The sequence below is a fragment of the Oncorhynchus gorbuscha genome, linkage group LG25 (genome assembly GCF_021184085.1).
Source record: "Oncorhynchus gorbuscha isolate QuinsamMale2020 ecotype Even-year linkage group LG25, OgorEven_v1.0, whole genome shotgun sequence".
Lineage (NCBI taxonomy): Eukaryota > Metazoa > Chordata > Actinopteri > Salmoniformes > Salmonidae > Oncorhynchus > Oncorhynchus gorbuscha.
In genome coordinates, this window is record NC_060197.1 from 16,960,536 (window position 1) to 16,977,634 (window position 17,099).

At 41.3% G+C, this 17,099-nt stretch overlaps 2 protein-coding genes and 1 long non-coding RNA gene across 5 annotated transcripts; 1 reads left to right on the forward strand and 2 right to left on the reverse strand.

Moving 5' to 3' along the window:
* The first annotated feature begins 2,600 nt into the window (after positions 1-2,600).
* LOC124014274 lies at positions 2,601-8,290 on the forward strand. 3 transcript variants are annotated; one of them, XR_006834997.1, is made up of 6 exons: positions 2,601-2,819; positions 4,121-4,235; positions 4,448-4,484; positions 4,741-5,292; positions 5,441-5,537; positions 7,684-8,290. It is a non-coding gene; the product is annotated as an uncharacterized LOC124014274 (long non-coding RNA). The 3 variants fall into 3 exon arrangements; XR_006834996.1 differs by having other exon boundaries at positions 4,121-4,484; XR_006834995.1 differs by having other exon boundaries at positions 4,121-5,292.
* LOC124014272 (spexin prohormone 1-like) lies at positions 8,123-9,578 on the reverse strand. Its single transcript, XM_046329090.1, has 4 exons — positions 9,127-9,578; positions 8,790-8,852; positions 8,537-8,623; positions 8,123-8,366 (listed from the first exon to the last, which is right to left on the reverse strand). The coding sequence occupies exons 1-4, from the start codon at positions 9,146-9,148 to the stop codon at positions 8,302-8,304; spliced, it is 237 nt and encodes a 78-aa protein (XP_046185046.1). The 5' UTR covers positions 9,149-9,578; the 3' UTR covers positions 8,123-8,301.
* A 3,914-nt stretch (positions 9,579-13,492) lies between these two features.
* Positions 13,493-17,062, reverse strand: LOC124014015 (vesicle transport protein GOT1B-like). The gene is made up of 5 exons (XM_046328652.1): positions 16,889-17,062; positions 16,332-16,423; positions 15,821-15,999; positions 15,478-15,559; positions 13,493-14,686 (listed from the first exon to the last, which is right to left on the reverse strand). The coding sequence occupies exons 1-5, from the start codon at positions 16,911-16,913 to the stop codon at positions 14,648-14,650; spliced, it is 417 nt and encodes a 138-aa protein (XP_046184608.1). The 5' UTR covers positions 16,914-17,062; the 3' UTR covers positions 13,493-14,647.
* Between the last annotated feature and the right edge of the window lie 37 nt (positions 17,063-17,099).

Genomic DNA, 17,099 nt, shown 5'->3' on the forward strand with positions numbered 1-17,099 from the left:
GGAAGACTCCTGATGGAGTCTGCAAAAGACCTGAGACTGGGACAGAGATTTGTCTTCCAACAAGACAATGATCCAAAACAAAGCAAAATTTACAGTGGAATGGTTCAAAAATAAACATATCCAGGTGTTAGAATGGCCAAGTCAAAGTCCAGACCTGAATCCAATCGAGAATCTGTGGAAAGAACTGAAAACTGCTGTTCACAAATGCTCTCCATCCAACCTCACTGAGCTCGAGCTCATCTCTCGATGTGCAAAACTGATAGAGACATACCCCAAGCGACTTACAGCTGTAATCGCAGCAAAAGGTGGCGCTACAAAGTATTAACTTAAGGGGGCTGAATAATTTTGCACGCCCAATTTTTCAGTTTTTGATTTGTTAAAAAAGTTTGAAATATCCAATAAATGTCGTTCCACTTCATGATTGTGTCCCACTTGTTGATTCTTCACAAAAAAAATACAGTTTTATATCTTTGTGTTTGAAGCCTGAAATGTGGTAAAAGGTCGCAAAGTTCAAGGGGGCCGAATACTTTCGCAAGGCACTGTATATATTTTATTCAAGACTATTTAAAGTGGTCACCCTTTGCCTTGATGATAGTTTGCACACTCTTGGCATTCTCTCAAACAGCTTCACCTGTAATGCTTTTCCAGCAGTCTTGAAGGAGTTCCCCACATATGCTGAGCACTTGTTGGCTGCTTTTCCTTCACTCTGCCATCAACTCATCCCAAACCATCTCAATTGGGTTGAAATCAGGGGATTTTGAGGGCCAGGTCATCTGATGCAGAACTCCATCACTCCTTCTTGGTGAAATAGCCCTTACACAGCCTGGATGTGTTTTGGGTCATTGTCCTGTTGATGTATTGTTGCAGAATGCTGCGGTAGCCATGCTGGTTAAGTATGCCTTGAATTCTAAATAAATCACTGACAGTGTCACCAGAAAAGCACCATCACACCTCCTCCATGCCTCATGGTGTGAACCACATGCGGAGATCATCCGTTCACCTAATCTGCATCTCACAAAGACACGGCGGTTGGAACCAAAATTCTCAAATTTGGACGCATCAGACCAAAGGACAGATTTACACCGGTCTAATGTCCATTGCTCGTGTTTCTTGGCCCAAGCAAGTCTCTTCTTCTTATTGGTGTCCTTTAGTAGTGGTTTCTTTGCAGAAATTTGTCCATGAGATTTTTGGGCGGCAGGTAGCCTAGTGGTTAGAGTGTTGGACTAGTAACCGAAAGGTTGTAAGATTAAATCCCCGAGCTGACATGGTAAATAAATCTGTTGTTCTGCCCCTGAACAGCATCCCACTGTTCCTCGGTTGTCATTGAAAATAAGAATTTGTTCTTAACTGACTTGCCTAGTTAAATAAAGGTAAAATGATGTCCTGATTCACAAGTCTCCTCTGAACAGTTGATGTTGACATGTGTCTGTTACTTGAACTCTGTGAAGTATTTACTTGGGTTGCAGCTCTAATGAACTTATCCTTTGCAGCAGAGGTAACTCTGGCTCTCCCTCTCCTGTGGCGGTCCTTATGAGAGCCAGTTTCATCATAGCGATTGATGGTTTTTGCGACTGCACTTGAAGAAACTTTCAAAGTTCTTGACATTTTCCGTATTGACTGACCTTCATGTCTTAAAGTAATGATGGACTGTCATTTCTCTTTGCTTATTTGAGTTGTTCTTGCCATAATATGGACTTGGTCTTTTAGCAAATAGGGCTGTCTTCTGTAAACCAACCCTACCTTGTCACAACCCAACTGATTGGCTCAAACGCATTAAAGATGGAAAGAAATTCCACAAATTAACTTTAAACTTTTAACACCTGTTAATTGAAATGCGTTCCGGATGACTAACTCATGAAGCTGGCTGAGAGAATGCCAAGAGTGTGCAAAGCTGTCATCAAGGCAAACGCTGGCTAGTTTGTAGAATCTCAAATATAAAATAATATTTTGATTTGTTTAACACTTTTTTGGTTACTACATGATCCCATATGTGTTCTTTCATAGTTTTGATGTTCACTATTATTCTACAAAGTAGAAAATAGTCAAAATAATGGGCCTCTAATCCATACTGCACTTCTACTGGTCTCTCTCAAAACAAAATGACAGTTTAATCCTTAATTCTTCATCTCATTTATGCTTTTTTCCTTCTCTCCCAGGTGCATAAGAATGACGTCACAGTGGTGGTTTTCTTCATCATGCCAGCCAAGACCAACAACTTTAACGTGGAGATGCTTTTGTTATGAATGAACTAAGGCTGCACTTCAAATCAAATCAAATCAAATGTTATTTGTCACATACAACAAGTGTAGAACACAACAAGTGTAGACCTTACCCTGAAATGCTTACTTACAAGCCCTTAACCAACAGTGCAGTTCAAGAAGAGTTAAGAAAATATTTACCAAAAATAATAAAAAGTAACACAATAAAATAACACTAACTGGTCTATATACAGGGGGTACCAGTCAGTGAGAAGGGATACAGGTTAGTTGAGGTAATTTGTACATGTAGGTAGGGGTGAAGTGACTATGCATAGATAATAAACAGCTAGTAGCAGCAGTGTACAAAACAAATGGGGGGGGGGGGGTCAATTCATAGGGATGGTGTGTGACCTTTGGGTCTTCCACGTTACCAAAGTGTGGAACGAGCCTCTGTGTTAATGAAGGGCTTGTCAATGCGGGTTCTAATGTGATTACTTGAGTGTTGCTTTTCTGACCTGCTGATGACCTCATGATGTCTTCAGAGGAGACACCCCTGTATTGGACACCATCCTGGACAGAGACGACTTCACCGTCATGAAGAGAGCCATCTATGCCACACAGGTAGGAGTTGAAGAGACAGCTCATGTATGAAATATACTGCGGTAAAGGTTATAGAATAGAATAGTTTTAAGAAGTGCATTATACACAGTAATAAAGCCATTAAGTGTTAGGTTGTTGAGAATGCTGACAGTCACCATATTGTAGATTGGGTCAGGTCTACACTATAATTAAAAGACTGGCGTATAGACATTTGTGTGATGAACATCAAATAAAACAGAGTTGGGGTGTGAGACAACCAGAGTGGTAGAAAGACAGAGAAAACTGGACAACAAGGTAATATAGTGATGTGTCGTCCAGAAAATCCCCATACGTTGTACCCTGCTGTTTTCTGAATGGAGTAACTAAACATTGATGTGGTGGAATGGGCCGATAGGATCAATGTGAGCTATGACCCTGTAAGGTGATCAATTCAGAATGGGACTGGGGGACACCTGGTGCTAAAGCCATGAATGAATGGACCCTGCAGTTATACAGCCCAGCGTGAATCATTGAACCTCCATAACACCAGGCCATGGGCCAATAGATTGGATGGTGTTGCAGTGTTTAATAGCAAAGTGCCAATAACAATGGCGTTGTCACATAGATTTATTCATGTCACACGTGTTCAGGCGTTAAAAGGATGACACAGGTGTTTGATTGGTGGACAGATGGTGGCCGTTGCCGTTTCCGTTGGCCCTGAGATGGACCAGCGCAGAATGACTTGTCTGTCTGCACTTTTGCTGCATTCACACAGTGGTTAGGGTGACAAACGGCTTTGCATTTCTGCTAAGTTCTTACGCCTCAGAGCTGACGTGCGATGTAGCAGCCTGTTCACTTGTGACATGTTTTTCGCATTACTGTCTGTTCAGCAACTCTTTTACAAGCAAGTTAATATCTTCTGGGAGAAAGGCTTGTGTTTCTTTTGAGGGTAATCCCAAGAGAAGAGAATCATTAAATACCATTAGGCCAATGGATAGATATTCTTCTTCAGATCCATATTCCTGATGTCTACCCGTAAAGGTTATTAGTCATGGATCAGTGACTTATAGATGTTGATATACGCGCCGTGTTTACTGCTCAAGGCACGTGCACACTGATGACGCAGTCACAGCACTGTGACACACACACACACACACACACACACACACACACACACACACACACACACACACACACACACACACACACACACACACACACACACACACACACACACACACACACACACACACACACACACACACACACACACACACACACACACACACACACACACACACACACACACGCTGTAATCTTTCTGTCTCTCTCTCTCTCTGCAGAGACACACCCTTCCTCCAGTGACCACTCACAGCGTGCGGGATGACACCTCTGACCCCATCCTGTCCCAACGTGGGACGCATCGGCCTCTTCAGCGCTCGCAATGACCGAGTCAAGGTCTGCAGGATGTTCGTTCGATGTCCGTGTTTGTTTATGATAATGTTTTGCCTCGTTTATTGCGTTAAACCAGTTGAAGAATTGTCTGGAGAAGGTCTGGCAGCCGAGACATTGACAATATAGAAAGTATCATAAAGTATCATGCGTGCTTATGATAAGTAATACCTGTTGCTTTTATGTAATGTACTATCAAAGTGTTTTTCCCCCATTAGAGCGGTGGTTCCCAAACTGTTGGTCGGGATGACATTGGTATGGAAAAACGCTTTCATTGTAAACTTAAAGGACTAAAATCAAATAGAAAGTATGTGGAAAAGACAATGGACTTACACATTTTTCTAAAATAACTTATAATTGTTGAGAATTTACAATCAACTAAATAAAAGCTAGACAATTAGGCCCCCATTGACTTTGTTATAATGTTTGAGCATAAGAACAAACCATTATTCATGGCAAATTGTATAGAATTTCAGGAAACTGTCTTTAAAACTGCAACATTTTCTTTCAGCTCCATGGCAGGATGTGTGGAATTGCAAGAGATCAGCTTTGAAATTTCCTCTCCGCTGCCACGAGAATATGTTATTCTTTGGTCTATGTATGTCTTTTCACCGCACAACACTTATGGTAGGTTACGGCTCAAAAGATTGTTCAATTGGTAGGTCACGAACCAAAAAGTTTGGGAACCCCTGCATTAGAGTATACAGTATATGCCATTTAGCAGACACTTTTATCCTTAGTTACTTACAGTCATGCGTGCATAGATTTGACATATGTTTGGTCCTGGAAATCAAACCCACTATCCTAGTGTTGCCAGCGCCATGCTCTACTAATTGAGCTATAGAGGACCCTTGGAGCATACAGTATAGACAGTGTAGTGCTGATCTATATTTTATTCTAAATGGTACTAACAGACATGTTTCCCGATACTATCAGATAGTGTTACACCCAGAGATCCTGTCCCGCACCAGTCCCCTGCTTCCTATGGACAATGGGGAGTTTGTACGAGGTTGTCACCTGGGGGTCTTCCCTTCTTACTACGAGCCCTGGGGATACACACCAGGTGACCTGTCACACTTACACAGCCTGCAAACATAAACTCCATCACTTTGGTTTTCTCTGGCTAATGTTTATGTCTCTGTTTTTGTGTATTCCTTCATGTGTGTGATGTGTGGGTGCACTATTATGTTGTCGTTGTTATTGTTCCCCAGCTGAGTGTACTGTGATGGGAGATACCCAGTGTGACCACCAACCTGTCTGGCTTCGGCTGCTTTTTGGAGGAACATGTGTCAGACACCACAGCATGCGGTATGTACAGTACATGCGTACACACCTCTTCAGTTTCATAACCAAATCAGTGCATAGTTTGATTGACCTCTTATGGAAGAGCTCTGATATATTTGGGGAGTTCCCCGAAAACCCAGAAGAACAGAGTGACTCTCTTTTTATAGCCCCTACTTCAAGTCAGCAGTTTAGAACAGAATAAATACTCTGTTTATAATAGAATGGAATACATTATTCCTGCGTCTCACTGGTCCGTACCTGTCCCGCTCCTCTCAGGAATCTACATAGTGGACCGGCAGTTTAGTAAATGACAAGACATCCTTTGGTATTTGTCCAATCTGTTACTACTGTTTTCTGAGCACTTCCTTTTTTACATTTAAATTAGTATTTTATTTGATTTATTTCACCTTTATTTAACCAGGTAGGCTAGTTGAGAACAAGTTCTCATTTGCAACTGCGACCTGGCCAAGATAAAGCATAGCAGTGTGAACAGACAACAACACAGAGTTACACATGGAGTGAACAATAAACAATAAACAAGTCAATAACAGTAGAAAAAAAGAAAGAATCTATATACATTGTGTGCAAAAGGCATGAGGAGGTAGGCAATAAATAGGTCATAGGAGCGAATAATTAGAATTTAGCAGATAAACACTGGAGTGATAAATGATCAGATGAACATGTGCAGGTAGAGATACTGGTGTGAGAGCAGAAAAGTAAATAAAATAAAAACAGTATGGGGATGAGGTAGGTAAATTGGGTGGGCTATATACCGATGGACTATGTACAGCTGCAGCAATCAGTTAGCTGCTCAGATAGCAGATCTTTAGAGTTGGTGAGGGAGATAAAAAGTCTTCAACTTCAGAGATTTTTGCAATTCGTTCGAGTCACTGGCAGCAGAGAACTGGAAGGAAAGGCGGCCAAATGAGGTTTTGGCTTTAGGGATGATCAGTGAGATACACCTGCTGGAGCGCGTGCTACGGGTATGTGTTGCCATCGTGATCAGTGAACTGAGATAAGGCGGAGCTTTACCTAGCATATACTTGTAGATGACCTGGAGCCAGTGGGTCTGGCGGCAAACATGTAGCGAGGGCCAGCCGACTAGAGCATACAGGTCGTAGTGGTGGGTGGTATAAGGTGCGTTAGTAACAAAACGGATGGCATGGTGATAAACTGCATCCAGTTTGCTGAGTAGAGTATTGGAAGTTATTTTGTAGATGACATTGCCGAAGTTGAGGATCGGTAGGATAGTCAGTTTTACGAGGGTAATTTTGGCGTCGTGAGTGAAGGAGGCTTTGTTGCGAAATAGAAAGCCAACTCTAGATTTGATTTTGGATTGGAGATGTTTGATATGAGTCTGGAAGGAGAGTGAGCAGTTTAGCCAGACACCTAGGTACTTATAGATGTCCACATATTCTAGGTCGGAACCATCCAGGGTGGTGATGCTAGTCGGGCGTGCAGGTGCAGGCAGCGAACGGTTGAAAAGCATGCATTTGGTTTTACTAGCGTTTAAGAGCAGTTGGAGGCCACGGAAGGAGTGTTGTATGGCATTGAAGCTCGTTTGGAGGTTAGATAGCATAGTGTCCAAGGAAGGGCTAGAAGTATACAGAATGGTGTCGTCTGCGTAGAGGTGGATCAGGGAATCGCCCGCAGCAAGAGCGACATCATTGATATATACAAGAGAAAAGAGTCGGCCCGAGAATTGAACCCTGTGGTACCTCCATAGAGACTGCCAGATGACCGGACAACATGCCCTCCGATTTGACACACTGAATTTTGTCTGCAAAGTAGTTGGTGAACCAGGCCAGGCTACTGAGTCTGTCAATAAGAATATGGTGATTGACAGAGTCGAAAGCCTTGGCCAGGTCGATGAAGACGGCTGCACAGTACTGTCTTTTATCGATGGCGGTTATGATATCGTTTAGTACCTTGAGCGTGGCTGAGGTGCACACGTGACCGGCTCGGAAACCGCATTGCACAGCGGAGAAGGTTCCTTCTTGAGTAAAACAACCTCTCCCTGTTTCCTTCTCTCTCTGCTCACGTGTTCATGGTTTGTATGTTGTATGTATTGTACAGGTGCAGTTGCGCTGTGGTTTGTCCAGAGACATGAATAATGTGTCTCTCTCTCTTTCTCTCTCTCTCTCTGTGCCCCCCTCCCCCTCGGCGTCAGTGCACTCTAACCCCCACCACAGTGATGAGGAGGATGATGATGAAGAGCCATATGATGAAGATGAGTTGGCAGAGCGGGACAGGTAGAACATCAAAGCCCCCTTCACTGTGGGTTTCACCCCCGAGGGCAAGAAGATACACCCAGGAGAGACTGCCAACCGAGAGATCTCTCTACTAGCCTGGGATGACTACCCTGGTCCTTGAAGGGACACTGAGCCTTAAACAGCTGTTACACATACCACCTTTGCATATTTTCTAAGAGAAAATAGCTATTATTTTGATGATCAAGTCCCCTCACGCCCATAGGAAATGAGACATGAATCGTTGAATCAATAATTATATATCAGGAATTGCATTGAGAGGTCTCTCTCTCTACATTACTCTCTACATTACTTCTATGATCAGATACCCTTAGACAAGTGTTGCTATGAATTCAAAATAATTTTATTAAACATTTTCTTGAAATAATACATTCAAACATTTTCAGTGTAGCCGTACTTAATTAAGAGTCCAGTGTTTTTCTCACTTCGCATTAAATAGTCTACATCCAACAACAAGAGATCAACAGATGCAATAGATTAGGATGTTGTCAACAATAATAAATACATTATAAAATGAATCAGAAGTACTCTCTTTTCCATGCCGGCAAGTCTTGAAAGTACAGCTGTTCAGGATTTTCTTCTCCTGAAACGAAAAAAGATAAGTGCAATTAACTTTATGACAATTTCAAACCTATAGCTTGGATGTAGTTAGGGGAATCCGACGCCTGAATTAGCGCTTATTGAGGTGCGCTTCCTGGCTAGCTTGGATGTGTCCTTAACCATTACCGTAGGCTGCAATATGACCCAACTCACCATCCTCCTTGGCTTGCTGCAGGAAATTGAGCAGGACTGTGGCTGCCTGGTTCACACTGAGTTTCTCTGTGTTTTGACTCCGAGTCTCTAAAAAGAGGATGCCATACAGAGTAATGACAGGTAAAAGATGATGGTAAAATCTCACATCACCCTATTCCCCATACAGTGTACTACTTTACAGAGCCATACAGGAGCAGAGCCATACAAAGTAAGAATATGTGCATGTTGCCAAATACAAGTGTATTGTATTTACCTAAATGTAATGTGTCATATACGTCTCCCTCTTTCCTGTCCTCGCTGATAAACCGCCGTCCCTCTGTAATAACATACACAGTCACACAGTTATGAAATACAATATATTTGAGTTGCATTCATAAATAAACATACATAATTAGGAAATAATAGGACAACTTCAGATTTAAATTATGTTAATCCCTTTACATTAAAGATTATTATAGCCACAAAAACAGCTTATAAATGCATATTATCTCCAATTATTCTGTGTGGAGGACATAAATGCAGAAACACATTTGAAAGGTATGTCAAAGGAATGCAAAGTATGATTAGGCTAATATAGGTAGAAGACATACGGGTGCCCTTGAGGTACAGCATTGCCTGAGGTGACCAATTTCTCCTCTGGAAACTGCCCTTCGGTGCACTCCACGAATGGGAGACGAGCGTTACCAGAAGTAAAATAGCAAGTGCATAAGCTGTAATAGTCCTCACACCCTGAAACCGTCAAAAGTAGAGTTATGCTATATGAACAAGCAGACAATGTAAAACAAATATGCGTTCAAAATGAATGACAAGGTAATCATTTGCATGTGCCATGCTCATCTCCATTCATTAAAAAACGCAAAAGATCAAAATGTACCTCAACAGGCAACTTACCTTCATTGCGACGGAGGATATTAGATCCCTGTAATGCCAGTAGAGATCCGTTTCAAGTGGAAAAGGGCAGAAGTTGTGTGCCTTGGCAAATGTTACCCCTGTATTTATATTGGACTGGTGAGGGAGACCTCGTAGCCCACAGCGCAACGCGTTATGGATGTCAACAGCAATAGGTCATGTCAATTTGATGAAAGAGAGGTGGACTCCAAGCGCAGAGAGGGAATGCAGAGAGGAACCAATCAAATCAATTACTCACATTTTAATGTACACAATACACATTTTATGTATACAATTACCTGCCAAAGGCAATCATAGATCTACAGTGCCTTCAAAGTATTCACACCCCTTGAATTTTTACACATTTATTGTGTTACAAAGGTGGGTTTACAATGGGTTTAATTGTCATTATTTGTTAATGATCTACACAAAATACCCTGTAATGGCAAAGTTTAAACAAATTCAAAAGTTTGTTAAAAAGTCATGAAAAATTAAACAGTAATACAGTATATCTTCATTACGTAATTATTCGACCCACCGTGTCAATACGTGTTAGTAATTACAGCTGTGTCTTTCTGGTTCTCTAAAAGCTTTCAATACCTTGATTGTACAATATTTGCATGTTAACATCTAAATTCTTCAAGCTCTGTCAAGTTGGTTGTTGATCTTTGTTAGACAGCCATTTTCAAGTCTTGCCAAATATTTTCAAGACGATTTAAGTCAAAACTGTAGGAACATTAGATGGACATTGGTAAGCAACTCCAGTGTATATTTGGCCTTGTGTTTTAGGTTATTTTCCTGCTGAAAGGTGAATTTGTCTCACAGTGTCCGTTGGAAAGCAGACTGAACCAGGTTTTCCTCTAGGATTTTGCTGGTGCTTAGCTCTATTACATATATTTTTGTCCTAAAAAAATCCCTAGTCCTTGCCGATGACAAGCATATCCATAACATTCAGCCACCACCGTGCTTGAAAATATGAATAGTGGTACTCAGTGAGTTAGGAAGGACACCTTAATCTTTGTAGTGATTGGGTATATTGATACACCATTCAAAGTGTAATGAATAACTTCACCATGCTCAAAGGGATATTCAATGTCTGCTTTTATGAGAAAAGAAATGCCATCTACCAATAGGTGCCCTTCTTAGAGAAACCTTCCAGGTCTTTGTGGTTGAATCTGTGTTTTAAATTTACTGCTCGACTGAGGGACCTTACAGATAATGAATTGTACAGAGTACAATGAGGTACTCATTGATGATGAGGTACTCATTCAAAAATAATGTACAAAATCTATTATTGCAAACAGAGTGAGTCCATGCAACTTAATATGTGACTTGTTAGACACATTTTTACTCCTGAACTTATTTAGGCTTGCTATAACGAAGAGGTTGAATACTTATTGACTCAAAACATTTCAGCTTTTTAACATTTTATTTGTAAAAATGTCAAAAAATATACAGCACCAGTCAAAAGTTTGGACACACCTACTCATTGAAGGGTTTTTCTATATTTTTACTATTTTCTACATTGTAGAATAATAGTGAAGACATCAAACCTATGAAATAACACATATGGAATCATGTAGTAACCAAAAACGTGTTAAACAAATCATAATATATTTTATATTTGAGATTCTTTAAAGTAGCCACCCTTTGCCTTGATGACAGCTTTGCACATGCTTGGCATTCTCTCAACCAGCTTCATGAAGTAGTCACCTGGAATGCATTTAAATTAACAGGTGTCCCTTGTTAAAAGATCATTTGTGGAATTGCTTTCCTTCTTAATGTGTTTGAGCCAATCAGTTGTGTTGTGACAAGGTAGGGGTGGTATACAGAAGAAGATAGCCATTGTGACGAAGAAGTCCATCACTGGCCGCGGGCAGCATTTGGTACTTTAACGCACGCACACATTCATCACTCCTCCCTGCCCCATTATCAGATAAGTTAACAATGTGGGTCGACACACAAGTTAACTTCTCTATCTTAGTACATACATTTCACACTTACTTCAGCAACCAGTTATGGGATAAAGAAATAATCAGACATGTGGTCATATTTAATATAAGCAATATTTATTATACTTATCAATGTTATGGATGAGCGTGTTTGTTTGTTTGTTTGTTCTGTTCCTCTCTCTCTCCATCTCTGTAGCTATGCTGGATAAAGACCCGAGCTAAGGAAATGGGATGACTTTGTAGTGCCTGTCCCGAATGGCTCATTAATGTAAATAGGCATAATTAAAGACACTATGTCAGTAGTGAAGTGTCCTAACTTGACTGGTACTGTAATTCCACTTTGACATTATGGGGTATTGTATGTAGTCCAGTGACAAACAAACATCTAAATTTAATAACTTTTAAATTCAGGCTGTAACACAACTTTTGGAAAAAGTCAAGGGGTGTGACTATTTTCTAAAGCCACTGTTTAAGGTCATATTTGATCAAAATTAAAGAAGCCATTTCATGCAAAATGCTGAGACACTATCAGTATTCTTACTGTTGTAAAAAATGAAAGTAATTGCTTTGGAAATATTGATATGTTTACTTCTTGTGCAGTGAAGCGGTTCATGGATAGATGCCTGGTCGTTTTTATGAATGAACAGCTGACAGTCTCCCAATGAATGTAGGAGTGTTTGATTGGGATAGACTCAGGGAAGCTGGAGGTGATGGGTTCCCTGGGATTCTCATTGACATTACCATCAATTATTATATCTAGCCTAATGCTGGTAAACAATCCACAACTAAAACTAAACAATTGCAGAGAAGTTTAGCAGTAGGCCTAGCATATGCCTACAGTGAAATGTGTATTGAGACAAAAAATACATTCTTCCAAAAGGTATTCATACATTAAAAATGAACAAAATGATAGTAGGACCATCTGGAGCTGTGATAGTTAAATAAAACAGTTCAAATAAAAGCTCTACAATCTTACAATTTATGTGGATAAATGTTGGGATAAATAGGCCAGCCATTATAATGTGGGTCCCGAGTGGCGCTGTGGCCTAAGGCACTGCATCTCAATGGTAGAGGTATCACAACAGACACTCTGGTTTGAATCCAGGCCATGATTGGGAGTCCCATAGGGTGGTGCAGAATTGGCCCACTGTCGTCCAGGTTTGCCGGTGTAAGAATTTGTTCATAACGGACTTGGCAAGTTAAGTAAAGGTTAAATACAAAAGCCCATTCATGTGAGTAGTGATGTCATGTTTTTGACCCTGTGAGGCTATTACCATAGTGTATACAAGTGCCTTGTTTGGCATGTGCCATTGTGTAGATTGATGAGGGAAAAAAACTATTTTATACATTTTAGAATTAGACTGTAGCGTAACAAAATGTGAAAAAAGTCAAGGGGTTTCAGAACAAAAATATTAACGCAAAATGCAACAATTTTACTGAGTTACAAGTCATATAAGGAAATCAGACAATTGAAATAAATAAAGGCCCTAATCTATGGATTTCACATGACTGGCCATGGGTGGGAAACGGTCCAGCCACTTGGGTGCCAGGCCCACCCACTGGGGAGCCAGCCCCAGTCAATCAGAATGAGTTTTTCCCCACAAAAGGGCTTTATTGTAGACAGAAATACTCAGTTTCATCAGCTGTTCGGGTGGCTGGTCTCAGACGATCCCGCAGGTGAAGAAGCCGGACAGGGAGGTCCTAGGCTGGCGTGGTCGGAGTAGAGTTTGGGTTGGTCTGCGGTTGTGAGGCCAGTTGGACGTACTGCCAAATTCATTAAAACGACTTTGGAGGCGGCTTATGGTAGGGAAATTCAATTATCTGGCAACAGCTCTGGTGGACATTCCCGCAGTCAGCATACCAATTGCACACTCCATCAAAACTTGAGACATCTGTGACATTGTGTTGTGTGACAAAACTGCACATTTTAAAGTGGTATTTTATTGTCCCCAGCACAAGGTGCACCTTTGTAATGATCATGCTGTTTAATTAGTTTCTTGATATGCGACATCTGTCAGGTGGGTGGATTATCTTGGCAAATTATAAATCTTGACTAACAGGGATGTAAACAAATGTGTGCACATAATTTGAGAGAATTAAGATTTGTGCTCGTATGGAACATTTCTGGGATCTTTTATTTCAGCACATGAAACATGGGACCAACACTTAAGATGTTGCATTTATGTTTTTGTTCAATATATTTGTAATTTGTCACAATCAAAGCACAATGAATGACACACAACGGCACAAGGCAAGTTCTTTTAAAAGTGTAATTACAAAAGTGTCAGACAAAACATTGTCAAACCATTGTCATTTCACATGTAACCATTCCATTCAGTTCCTCCATTCCTATAGTTTAGATTGATACAATTCCAACTCAAATGTTGCTCTTTAAAAAAATCTAAACAAAATCTACAGAAGTTCTCATCCAGTCATACACAGAAATTACAGAAAAATAAGGGGAAAATATGCAACTGCCAGATCTGGTACTCATAACAGGCGTGAGAGAAAAGGAAAGTAAACCTATTTTCTTCCACAGGACTCAAGTTGTAGTCCAGAAAGCACAGGCACCAAAAGTAAGACCAGGAGTCTTTCCAATACCTGACCAGGAAACCACCTATAACTATGGCTTCGAGCTTTCCCTGGTCATATTGTCAGGAAACCCTAACATGGTCTAAGATCTGTTTGTGCCATCTTGCTAACCCCTAGTTCATTTTTGGCAAGACAGCACAGCGTTAGGAAAACCCCCTGGCCACATCTACATTGTAATAATAGGACTAGCTCTCCTCCTCCACACCTCTTCTGAGATTGTCCAGAGACTATCTTCAGAGGCGATGACATGGTGAGTTTGTCTGTACATTCAATAGTAGAGTAAGAGAGCCAAAATGCTTCTCTTCAGTCCATTAGAGGGACTCTCCTCCTCGTGGGGAGTTCTCCAGTAGAGGAGAGCAGCATTCAACAACGACATGTAAAACATTCTGGGGTAGCCATCGTAACCAACTCCAGATTAATTAGTAACTGTCGCCCGTAGCAACCAGGACTGGTACCCTTGAATGGTACGGACCTTAAAACTGCAGAATCAAGATACAAAAAAAGCAGACAGTTTTCCCTTTAAAATGGGAAGAGGTCTTCATATACAAAGTCTCATGAAAATGACCTAGCTAACTGTTGGAAGTAAGCAATTGACCAATGGGGGTTAAGTGGCTTTATGAGAACTACTGTATCATAAATATAATAGAGATTTATTTTCTTCATAAACAAAAGGTCACTGTTATACCATGGTGTTGCTCTCTCCCACTTTGTCCACAAACTGAAAGAGAGAGAGAAAATAAACAAATATAAGTCAACGGTCTAACGTCCCCTTTGCAAAGTAGAGGAAAATAGATATAATAATAATATATGCCATTTAGCAGACGCTTTTATCCAAAGCGACTTACAGTCATGTGTGCATACATATACAAGCTTCACTAAAACGTTTAGTGCATAGTTGTACACGGGAAATGAAATGTTTGCTTGACGTGACTGAGTAGACTATACAAAACAGTGTGAAGGATAAACGCTGTTGCCCTAGTATAAATTACTTCCAATGCCAATGGTTCCCTACTCTGGTCAGGCATAAGGCAACATTACAATATAACATACATTATAAACAGATGTGGATCATGCTCACATGCAAGGGAAAATCTGCAGTGACTGACCAAGACTGCGGATTGTCCTCAAGAGTTAATTACGAAGGCTTTAAAGAGAGAGACACATTCTCCTCAAAACAAGTGACTCCACAAACATACACCTCAGAACATACACACACGCGCGCTCTTATATGAGAAGATTGAGTGACACTGTATGAGACACTACAGCCTTCCACAACCACTGTCAGAAACAAAGTGGACCCTGTGTTGTCTTTAGTGTAACCACCTCAGCCCACACAGCACCCACTGCATTGTAGCTCCTGTTCCCATACTCTTACTCACCCAGTGGTGTAGTGGAGGGTAAACGCAAGTAAACACAGTTTACCCACCGGGAAAATACATAGAAACTATAGGAGCGTTACTTTTTCGCCACGACCGGCGACCAGAATTAACCCAACATCACTGTACTCACCCCACTGATGAATGGGAGGTTTAGCAGGGAGCCCAGGATGGGTATCCTTCTGATGAAGCCTACTGCCACTGGGAAGAAACCCCTGGAGAAGATAAAGAGAAAGACAGAGAGGGGGGGCAGAGAAAGAGAGTTAGTTGATAACAGCAAGCACATGATGATGGACTACGGCTCTTTACACGCAGCAAGCCCTTGCATTAAATGGGGGCTGCACTTAACAGGGGGTGGGGGCGAGACACAGTTGACAGGACAAAACAAAGTTTGGCTTGATTCCCTCCAGACTAGATCTTATTCTAAAGATAAGCTTAACAAACTGAGCCTGGTGCCTGTACTGTACTGTCCCCACCTGAATAAAAGGAAGAAGCCATAGACCTCCAGGACAACTCCCACAATGGGCCAGCCTATAAGAACGATCAACACTCCACCCAGGAAGAAGCTGGTGGCCTTCATCTTGTGTTTCTGGAAGAAGAAGCGGAACGTCCTCTCCAGACCGATCACAAACGACAGGCCAGCCACAAACAAGATCTGAAGAGACAGATAGAAGGGACAGGGAACAGACAATGTCAATGTTTGTTGACAATGACAGAGTACTTCACAATTACTACTCTATAAAGGTGGTGATTGTTGAGAGAGAGAGAGAGAGAGGCACACACTGATAGAGGGTGAACTGTTAACCCTCAAGCAAGGAGCTCTGACTGCAGCTGTGTGTTTCTTCAGTGTCACTCAGAGATAATGGAATTGCAGATCACACCAACATCCAATAAATATAGCAAAACATAAGCCTCATGTATGTAGCTGCAGAAGGTAGGCAAACATCCTGAATATGAACTGTGGATGGTGATGATGAAATCACTCACATTTCCTATTGCAAGGAGGGCTTTGTCAAAAAACAGGATCATTCCAAAGAAGAGGAAAAACACACCGAAGCCTGTAAGTCCCATTCCGATCTCTGCAAGAAAAAGGAATCACATTATTTCAAGTATCCAAGCACACTAACGTTAATACGTTTCAAATCACCGGAGGCTGCTGGGGGGAGGACGGCTCATTATAATGCCCGGAACGGAGCGAATGGATGGCATCCAACATACCATTCCACGAGCCTGTTCTCCCCAATTAGGTGCCACCAACCTCCTGTGGTTTCAATGTACGTCCTCGCTCCATTGCCAGCCATCTGGCTCAGAATTAATGTCATTAATTCGCTAGCTAACGTTAGCTGTCAATGGTCACTCTATCTAGCAAAACATACTATTTAGCTAGCTAGCTGTTTCTAGCTGGTTTCCTCACGTAAAATAATAGCCTAGCTTAATTTAGCTAGTAATGTAGCTGAGAGAGGCTAGCTTGCTAACGTTAGCTAGAGAGCTGGAACAAGTTGGCCAGCAGAAACAGCCGTTAGATAAAATAGAAATCGCCTTACTCTGTGAGTCCGTTAGAGAGATCATTTTGTCAATGAATCAACAGCTTGTAAAATTTACAAGTTGACACTGTTAATTGTACTGTACTAAAATACAAGTTAAAGTACTATTACAACAGCTGCCACTGTAGCACTAGCCACGTCTTCCGGAAACACGCCTTCTTGGTTACATTAGAAAGATTATTCTTCCGGACAAAATCAGGGGGGCATTCAA